The 9,864-nt window shown below is 45.7% G+C and overlaps 4 protein-coding genes across 5 annotated transcripts in view; 2 read left to right on the plus strand and 2 right to left on the minus strand.

Moving 5' to 3' along the window:
• Nucleotides 1-851: 851 nt before the first annotated feature.
• On the minus strand, nt 852-4,024 carry LOC310936301 (uncharacterized protein). The gene is made up of 2 exons (XM_083900340.1): nt 3,758-4,024; nt 852-2,675 (listed from the first exon to the last, which is right to left on the minus strand). Exons 1-2 carry the CDS (start codon nt 3,933-3,935, stop codon nt 1,231-1,233), a joined length of 1,623 nt encoding a protein of 540 aa, XP_083756466.1. The 5' UTR covers nt 3,936-4,024; the 3' UTR covers nt 852-1,230.
• A 575-nt stretch (nt 4,025-4,599) lies between these two features.
• LOC310935713 (uncharacterized protein) lies at nt 4,600-5,717 on the plus strand (the record flags this gene model as incomplete). Its single annotated transcript, XM_083899647.1, has 5 exons — nt 4,600-4,724; nt 4,841-5,185; nt 5,272-5,385; nt 5,522-5,585; nt 5,671-5,717. Exons 2-5 carry the CDS (start codon nt 5,084-5,086, stop codon nt 5,715-5,717), a joined length of 327 nt encoding a protein of 108 aa, XP_083755773.1. The 5' UTR covers nt 4,600-4,724; nt 4,841-5,083.
• Nucleotides 5,718-6,269: 552 nt separating this feature from the next.
• jtb (jumping translocation breakpoint) lies at nt 6,270-8,378 on the plus strand. 2 transcript variants are annotated; one of them, XM_083900348.1, is made up of 6 exons: nt 6,270-6,440; nt 6,919-7,124; nt 7,278-7,318; nt 7,419-7,501; nt 7,583-7,662; nt 7,966-8,378. In XM_083900348.1, exons 2-6 carry the CDS (start codon nt 7,036-7,038, stop codon nt 8,120-8,122), a joined length of 450 nt encoding a protein of 149 aa, XP_083756474.1. In that variant the 5' UTR covers nt 6,270-6,440; nt 6,919-7,035; the 3' UTR covers nt 8,123-8,378. The 2 variants fall into 2 exon arrangements, with proteins under 2 accessions (XP_083756474.1, XP_083756473.1); XM_083900347.1 differs by having other exon boundaries at nt 7,416-7,501; nt 7,966-8,358.
• Nucleotides 8,379-8,393: 15 nt separating this feature from the next.
• Nucleotides 8,394-9,864, minus strand: part of glmp (glycosylated lysosomal membrane protein) — a 2,488-nt gene continuing 1,017 nt past the window's right edge. Inside the window, exons 4-7 of the mRNA XM_083900343.1 lie at nt 9,628-9,792; nt 9,326-9,544; nt 8,868-9,136; nt 8,394-8,789 (exon numbers count right to left, since the gene is read on the minus strand). Of these exons, the coding sequence (XP_083756469.1) occupies nt 8,615-8,789; nt 8,868-9,136; nt 9,326-9,544; nt 9,628-9,792 (828 nt within the window). The 3' untranslated portion in view covers nt 8,394-8,614. The remainder of the gene's footprint in view (nt 8,790-8,867; nt 9,137-9,325; nt 9,545-9,627; nt 9,793-9,864) is intronic.

Consider the following 9,864-nt stretch of genomic DNA (forward strand, 5'->3'; position numbering starts at 1 on the left):
CAGAAAACCTTCAGCCGTGAAGTGGCTCTGAAGACTCACCTGAGGATCCACCGTGAACAGTTCAGCTGCTCCGTTTGTCTCCAACGATTCCTCACGCATTACGAGCGGAACAAACATCAACGCTCCGCTCACGCGCCCGAGAAGTCGGCGCCGCGATCGAACAGGAACCGTTTACTGATGCCGCGGCCGCTCAGCGACGCCTCAGGGTCCAAAATGACCACGTACCATTTAGTGACGACGCAGACCGACGCCCCCGTCATGTTTGTGTGTTTAAAAGACTCTGGACTCTGACTCTTTTATTTTGAAAATCTGGATCATTTTTCGAAGAAGGAGCACATTTGTAATTTATTATTCACTTTATTTATGTGGAGTTTGCCTTTATTTTGGAAAAATAAATCAAATGTTAAACCTTTTGTTTACATTTTGTTATCGTAGTAAAAACAGCTGATTGACGCCACAGAAACTTTCTCTTTTAGTTTCTGGACTTTCTGAATTTGTTTAAAAACAGGAAGTTCAGGTGAAAAAGAAACACATTGTTTTGTTTCTCATCATTTTCAGAGTAAAATGCCAGTGTAAAATTATATTTTTAATAAATAAATCAAAACTTATAATATTGCGTGGCGTGGTTTTCAATAACAAAAAACATGAACGTCTTTGTTTATACATATATGTACATATATTCATATATGTACATATATGTTTATACATATAAATATATCAGGTTTTCCTTCAAATGTCTTCTAAAAAGGTTTGAATAAAAACATTTAAATGAATGAATTCACAAAGTCGTTGTCAAATGATTTATTCATCACTTAAAGCTGCAGTACGTCATTGTAACAGACTGAGGGAGCGTTTGTGTGTAAACAGCAGCAGAGCCGAGGCGGGCGGAGACAAACCGCCGTCGCGTCTGTCTGTGACTAAAACAAAGGACTTCCTGTGTGCAGCGTGGTCATGTCACCGGGCGACACTAACACAAAAACACACAAACATCACAACAACAGGAAGACAGCCATTTTGGATCAAACAGCCACTTGGGGGCGATATTGCACATGTTGGGTTTGAACGAGACACTGTTAACGTCACAGTGCAGACACTAGGGGGCGACACAAACACAACACTTTGATTATAGTCCCGTCCTGGAGACGTCTATGTTGAAATATTAAATGATGAACACAGCGACTCCTAGTGGCAACAGGAAACATTTATGACGTTTTATTTTAATTAACGGTTTCATTCCTTGACTTCTTCTGTGGAGCTGCTGGTTGGAGGCTCCGCCCCTCTCCCCATGTCTCCGCCCGTGTGGACGATCATGTGTTTGGTGAAATATTTCTTCTGTCTGAATTTTTTCCCGCAGACGGAGCAAACAAACGGTGTCTCGCTCGTGTGAGAGACCACGTGTCTGCGAAGGTTTGACTTCTGGTTGAATCTATTGCCGCAGATGGAGCAGCCGAACGGTTTCTCTCCGGTGTGAATCATCTCGTGAGCTCTGAGATGAGCCCGGATCTTAAATCCTTTCCCACACTCGGTGCAGACAAACGGCTTCTCTCTGGTGTGACTCCTCTGGTGGGCCTTCAGTAGAGACTGGATTTTAAATCCTTTCCCACACTCGGTGCAGACAAACGGCTTCTCCGCGGTGTGACTCCTCTGGTGGACCTTCAGTTGAGTCTGGCCTTTAAATCCTTTCCCACACTCGGTGCAGACAAACGGTTTCTCTGCAGCAGAAACCTTTGGTTTCAGTTTCTTCAGAGCTGCTCGTCTCCTGCTCGTCCTCTGATCGTCTTCAGAGTCGGAAACATTTTCAGCTGCAAACGTCTCTGAAGCTTCGGGACTCACTGGTCCTAAATATCCACCTGGACCTGATTCCCCGGCTGGTCCTGGTCCTCCACAGTCCTCTCTGTTGTCGTCGGTGAGACTCTGGTGAAGCTGCGATAAATCGCTAACACACCGATGTTTCTTCATCTGATTACGCCAAGTAAAACTGCGGCGACAAACTGTGCAGCTGAAGCGTTTCTCGCCCGTGTGGACGACCATGTGTTCCGTCAAATATTCATTCTGTTTGAATCTTTTCTCGCAGACGGAGCAGGCGAACGGTTTCTCTCCCGTGTGGATTTTCAGGTGTGACTTCAGACTGTCCTTGAGACGAAATCTGTTCCCGCAGACGGAGCAAACAAACGGCTTCTCTGGCGAGTGCGTGACCGAGTGTCTGCGAAGGTTTGACTTCTGGGTGAATCTTCTGCCGCAGACGGAGCAGCCGAAGGGTTTCTCTCCGGTGTGAATCCTCTGGTGAGCCTTCAGATGATCCCTCCCCTTAAACCCTTTCCCACACTCGGTGCAGACAAACGGTTTCTCTGCGACAGAAACCTGTGGTCTGTGTTTCTTCAGAGCCGCTCGTCTCCTGCTCGTCCTCCAGTCGTCTTCACTGTCTTCAGTGGCAGAAACGTCTTCAGCTGCTTCAGGACTCACTGGTCCTAAATGTCCATGTGGACCAGATTCTCTGTTGTCGTCAGCGAGACGTTGATCCAGCTCAGGTTTGTCCTCGACCTCGATCTTCACCGTGACCGGACTGAAGTTGAACCCGGTCTCGTCTTGGTCATCATTAGTCCACGGTTCCACCGGCTCCTCTTTAATGTGGGGACATTCAGGCTCCACTGCCCCCTGCTGGACACCTGCAGACACTGACGCAAACATAGAAAACATAACGTCAATAATATTTTAAATAACAATATACATTTAAAAACTTTGATTCTTTTCATTTTTCAAATCATAACATTTATCTAATACGATTCTTTAATAAACCATTTTTTTTAGTGCTGTCAAACGTTAACTCACGCGTTTCCATGACGACTGACCGGAAAAAAATGCGTGTGACGTCATGTTTACGTGACTCCCGATTGTTAAAATGAGCCTCTAAAGTTACGCTAAACTTTAAAAACAGAGGCGCACATACGCAGTACACAGGTATGCTAACGTTATTTGTTAGCACTGCTCTTTTCCTTTAATAAACAGAACGCTCCAGTTCCACTGTAGGCTAACGCTAAAGGCGCTAAAAGGAACTAATGCAACTAGCTGGTAAACTGTGCCTGGACTCTGGTGTCTCGGCACGAAAACATGACGTCATGCACGTCTTTTTCCGGTCATGGAAACATGTCGTGCGTTAACACACGTTAAAAATATACATATATATATATATGTATATATATATACATATACATATATATATTTAAATTGAATAAATTGAATATTATGCGATTCAAACTCAATCTTTATGACATTTGATGACGTCATCATTTATATAATAAATAAATAAATAAATCTGTCATATCATTCAATTCTTTTATAAATGTATGAAATAAAAAGTGAAGCTAAAATTATTATTAATATTATTTATTTATTATTTTTATTTGCATATTGTGATGATTTAATCCAGCTTTAACTTAACCAACACTTATATTCACATCAAATCATTATTATGGTCCAGAATCATCATTTCCCATGATGCACCTGGAATTTTTTTTTTATTCCTTTTATTTTGAACAGGTAAACGGATCCGAGCGCGCGCTCCCGCGGATCTCGAGCACTTTTTTTACGACACCTGAAACGACAACACGGCACATTGTCACGTGACTATGAGGCGTTAAATCACGCGCACACATCACAGACGTGATCGGGAAAAATCGCATCGAAATCACACGAACCGTCGACAGCGGAGTGAAGTAAAGTGTCGTAAAGTGTCGTAAAGTGTCGTAAACACACAAACCTTCGGCCTGAACGTGACGTCTGAAAACGCTTTCCTCCTGAAATGAGCGCGTGAATTCATCCTCATACTGCGCGAGGGCTTTTTCGAACAGCTCGAGGATATGGTCCGCGGCCGCTGTGAGGCGCTGCTGCACACCGTGTCTCAGCAGGGACAGACACGGGGACAGGGACAGAGACATCTCTGAGCTAAGCTAACAGCCAGGCTAACTGGCTAAGCTAGCCCCAAGTCGTTCGTTCACACACACACACACACGCACACACACACACACACACACACACACACACACACACACACACACACAGCTACGGCAACACCACTCAGTCAAACCAGTTGTTTGAAAACTTTATTGATAACGGACAGAACAAACACGCCGTCTTCACGAAGAATAAACGTTTCCACGGAAACAGGAAATGCGCGTTTTTAAAAGATGCGAAGAAGATGTTAGCGTGTTTCGCTATTTACGCCCGCTGTTAGCTTAGCACGTTAGCTGCTGTCAGTGTGTGCGGGGAAAAATGTCAGCGTTGTGTTTACGTCACTTTATTAGGAACAGCTGTCACGTGACTGAACATGTTTTATTTAAAGCGGAAGTTCATGTTATAATTTAGACTTAACTGATACAAACATTTACATATTTGTATTCGATCAATATATAGATATTATATGTAATATTATATATTTTATACATGTGATGGACTGGTGAACTCATACACTTCATAAAGTAAATAAAGATTTATTTACAGAAATGTTTAAAGTTCTTTGTTTCTTTAAGGAAATCAACCTTCAAAATAAGTCTGTGATGAAGAAGATGGTGCTTTCAAAATAAAAGCAGAGTGACAGACTTCATAGAACATGGACAGAGACCACTGTGGACCAGGACCTGGACCAGGACCAGGACCAGGACCAGCAGCTCAGGTCCATGTGGTCCTGAGGACCAGACTGAAGACAGGAAGGTAGAGCAGTGCTAAAGGTAAAGACACACACACACACACACACACACACAGCAGGGGGCGGAGCTTGTTCATCCATCAATGATTGTGATTTCAGATGTGAAAATTCATTTCTTTACTTTTGTTTATTAAACAGACTCTTATTCTGAAAGAGAGTCAGAGTGTCCTGAGGCTGTGATTGGAGGAGACGAGTGTGATGTCATCGTCATGTGACCAAACTGAAGCAGACTAAGAGGATTATTGTGTTTCCTTCTGGAGATGAACTTTGTTTTTACACAGAAGAAGAAGAAGAAGAAGCGACGCTGTGACTGGACCATTGATCGGTCGGTCAGTTGGTTGGTTGATTGATTGATTGATTGATTGATTGATTGACTGATCGATGAAGCCTGTGTTGCTGTTGCTCTGCTGCGTCTCGTTGCTCAGAGTCGACTGCAGTTTACCTGACGTCACACGTGCGACGCGTCCACTGCAGGAAGAACAGGTGCATGCTGGGAAGAAAAAAACCTCACACCATAAATAAGACGTAGCATTAAAACACGTTTATTTACTTATTTTTCTGTCCATCAGAATGAAGGAGGCGTGGCCTCTGGGACAAACGTCGTCAGACCTGCGATGGCCAACAACGTCGCTCGACTTCCTGGACTCTGTCGACGTCTGAAGAGACGAAGACTCACCGTCCTGGTGAGACGTTTCCATGGAGACCACTGTCTGTCTCACTGTCTCTGTCTCACTGTCTGTCTCAATGTCTCTGTCTCACTGTCTCTGTCTCACTGTCTGTCTCACTGTCTGTCTCACTGTCTGTCTCTGTCTGTCTCAGTGTAACCTGGAGAAGTTCTGCTGGTGGGGGCGGAGTCAGGGGCGGAGCCTGAAGACTGGGGCTGGTCAGGGGCGGAGCCTGAAGAGTCTTGTTGGTCAGGTGTGTCGTTGTCCTCGTGAACTCAGGTGTCCACACGTCTTTGTCCACAGTCACTGAAATGACTTCACCGGACAGGAAGTTCACCTCTGACGTTTGATACTTTTTTTTTGGTCATTTCAAAATAAGAGCCCCTGCCTCTGGAAATTAGTGTTGAATATATTGAACATGTATAAGATATGATTGTGTTTATATGAACATGTTATTACATGTGATTCAAAATGAATAAATGTTTAAGTTATTTAACGAGATCATTTTGTCTTATTTATCAGAAATAACACACTGTGTAAACCTGTAATGTAAAGAAGCGGCCACCAGGCGGCGCTGCGGTGACGCTGTGATGACGTTTACGTTTCCAACACATAAGAGCGAACGAGAGGAGAACAGGAAGTGACGCGCGTAGACCTTCACAATAAATGTCAGGATAAAGTTTTCAAAAGAAACGGACGAGTTGGTTTTTTTGCGTCACGTATCACGTGATTCATTCACGCAAATGTATCGATGTATTCAGTGTTTTTAGCTGTTTAATTTTGTATAAAATAAAGCGTAATAAAAACAGTTTTTAATAAATCAACGTTAGAACCGGAGGCGGGACGATGCTTTTATTGTGAAGGAAGTGTACCGGAAGTGTGTGGACCGTGTTCAAGCTCCGTGTTGGACGTGTCCTCAGGCCGTGGACGCGCTCACTGTCCCGGGAACAGCGCTCGCTTTTCGTCGCGTCCTAGTTATTTTAGCGGAAAAAAAAACTCGTCACTTTGTTTTGGAGCCGCCATTTTATTTTCTCTGTTTCTTCACCGAACCTCAAAATGGCGGCGGTTCATGGGTGAGTGTTCACAGCTTGAGCTAAGCTAACCAGAGCTAACGGTAGCATACAGAGCGCCTGATAGCATTAGCAGGCTAACACACACACACACACACACACAAACCGGGATTGTGTCTGTTTTTCCTGCTTTTGTTCAAACGCGAGAAGTTGTTGTTGTTGCTGTTAGCTTTAGCCTGTTAGCTCAGCCGTGCTTAGTCCAGGCGTTTGTTTAGAGAGCAAAATAATCGATCGATCGATGAGTCGCTGTCATATTTTTACAGCAGTTTACGATCACAACAATGACACACACACACACTCACTCACTCTCCCACACCAAAGTCCATAGAATAAACCAGTGAATAAATCAGCAGCTCCTGTGTCTATGTGAGCTAAAATCACTGGTTTTCTCTATGGACTTTGGTGTGGGAGAGTGAGTGGTGTTGTGCTGTGATGATGATGTGACAGATTCATTGATGACAGCTCTTTTTCTCTCCCTCAGTTTTCAGCAGGTTTGAGTTGTTCAGTGATTAATCACCATGGAAACGGACAGTGAGCGGTGAAGCAGAGGTCAAAGGTCAGAGTGGCATCGGTGACGTCGTGGTGGAGGAGCAGACTGATGGAGAGCGACTGTCGGATTCCCGTGGCGTGCTGTCGACCTCGAATCCTCGTACTTCACGCTCTTTTCTGGGGCCTCGTTTCCCTCAGGTGTGTGTGTGTGTGTGTGTGTGAGGTCAGAGGTCACGTATTACACTTTATTGACAGAGTGTTTTTAGAGTTGTCTCTGCAGCATGAAACAGAAATAATACTCACGGTCCAGAACCAGAACCAGCACTGAGCTTCTTCTTTGTGTTGTTTCAGAGTGTTTGGCGCCGCCCTGCTGAGTGAAGATAAAACTGCAGGTATGAACGTCAGAGGATATCGATCAGTGTTTGTCAAACCTTTCAAACATTCATCGCTCCGACCCCCCGACCTCTGACCTCTGTTGTTTTCCTGCAGCAGTGAAGCCTGCAGTCGCCCCCTGCTGGCAGCTGGAGGAGTTTATAGTGACCACAGCGTGTTCAGAGTGCAACGCTTTCCAGACGGTGAGTGTTAGGGTTATGACTTTATCATCACCATGTTCAGTGGTGTTTCAGTGACTGAAGTGTGTGTGTGTGTGTGTGCAGAGGTCGTGGTCGTCCTGTGAGCTCACAGGTTACGTGGAGAGAGTAAACTGCACCAAGTCGAACAAAGAAGAGCACAAAAGGTAAAAGTTTTACACTTATTAAACGATCTTTATTGTCATTATTGATTATTTTCTCCTTTGATCCACGAGTTGTTTTAATGGCACAAAGATAAATGTGAATATTTTCTAATTTCTCTCATTTTTCAGCTTCTGAAATGTGAATATTTTCTCGTTTTCTTTGCTCCACAAAAACAAAGAAATCCAAATCAAACATTTTCTCTGAGTAAAAACATGAACTGTCCCTTTATGACAGCTGTGTGTGTGTGTTCTGACCAAACATGACAGACACTAACTCCTCCCCCTGCTCTTGCCCCGCCCCCTCAGCTGTCGCTCTGCAGTGATGGAGGACCATCTCTTCTGGAAGTTCGAGGCGGCCATGTTGGCTCTGACGCTGCTCTTCGCCGTCCTCGTGGTCGTTCGTCAGCGTTGGCTCGACCGACTCGCGTCTGAGAAAGTCCGCCGGCAGATCGAGTCCATTTAGGACCAGGACCAGGACCAAGTGGTTTTTAACCCTGTTGCAGTATTTTCAGCTGAGTTTGGACTGAAGTGGATCTGGACTGAAGGAACCTGCAGTTTTTCTTCTCAACTTTATTTAAACGACAGAAGACGACAATGTTTTCACGTGTTCAGATGCTGCTCTCTGATTGGTCGAGGAGAGACGGCGTCAAGTTAGCGACGTTTCTTTACGACGTTTTATTGTAAATCTGTAAATGTTTTTGTCAACAAATAAACAAACAAATGTTTGAAAAAAACACTTCATTTTTATTTTTTTTCTTCAAATTTAAACAAAGTATTAAAAAAAAAGCCATAAAAATGTGTCGTAATAAAACGTCGTACAATTGTGCGACTTCTTTAAAAGGCGAGAAAAATATCGCAAAACGTCGTGAGATTAAAACTTGTTTTTAAAATCAAACCTCGCTCTGATTGGTCGACTGGACCGATGACATCATCAAGTCTAAAGTCTCTGACGCTGTCAGTTGATTGGCTCGTAGGCTGCCGTCGGCTCCATCGCTCTCTTGCGTACGCAGATCCAGACTCCGCCCACTAACAGCACCAGCACCGGCGCTCCCAGACCGACCGCCATGATGGCGACGACGAGCGACGAGAAGGCGTCGACGGGAGGAGAGCCGACGCCCACCAGCATCGTCCTGAGGGAGCGACGCGTTAGAAGAGGAAGAAAAACAACAGGATGACGTCCAATCAGAGAGGAGGAGGCGGGGTCTCACCAGTACAGGAAGCGCGTGCTGTTGTAGAACGGTTCTCCTGCGAGTCCGAAGCTCACGTTCAGTCCGAACGTTTCCACGTCAGAGTAAAACGCTCGGATCAGAGCGGACGACGATGCCACCGCCTCGCTGCTCTGAGGCCGGGGGGCGGAGTCACGGCAGGGCGTGGCGTCCTCCAGCGCTGGTTTAGGGCGACGAAACGCCACCGAGCGCCAACGCACGAAACCCACGACCTCAGAGCTGCCGTTCACTGAAGACACCCAGTGAGACGCCTGTGGACGAGGACGGAGGAGGAGAGAGGAGGACAGATGAGGACATATGAGGACAGACGTGGACAGACGAGGACATAAGGACAGATGAGGACAGATGAGGAGAGAGGAGGACAGATGAGGACAGACGTGGACAGACGAGGACAGACGAGGACAGAATCAATCGATGAACTTTGAGTCGTCTTTTTTTACCTTAAATATTGACGGCGTGAACTCGTCGTCGATGGACCGATGGACGTGGACTCTGCTCAGAGGATAAGCTCCGCCCACCGCCTTCAGCTCCAGCACGAACCTGGAACGAGCCGCTCGTGGCGACACGCCGTCAAGCCACACCCCCAGCTGGGAGGAGTTAGCTGTGTGAAAGAGGCGGGGCCAGCTCTGGTCACGCCCCTCTGACGCAAACGCTGAAAACTGGAGAGAATTAAAAAAAAAAAAAAAAATAAATCTATAAAATGATCACATGATGATGTGATGACGTCACCGTGGCGACAGACCTTCAGGCAGATGGAGCCGCTGCTGCTGTTAGCGACTGATCCACAGAGAACAGCGACCGGACCAGACAAGTTCAGACCAGACCAGACCAGGTCCTGCAGCTCATACGGAGGGAAGAGGTCAGAGGTCAGGTCGGCCGTGTCGTTAGCGTCATCGTACTCCAGCAACTGAGACAGAGAGAGAGAGAGGTTGACTTTGTGTGTGTGTGTGTGATTTAAGGTGGACGGGCTGATTTAAGG

This window comes from Microchirus variegatus, assembly GCF_963457635.1.
Source record: "Microchirus variegatus genome assembly, chromosome: 13".
Classification (NCBI taxonomy): domain Eukaryota; kingdom Metazoa; phylum Chordata; class Actinopteri; order Pleuronectiformes; family Soleidae; genus Microchirus; species Microchirus variegatus.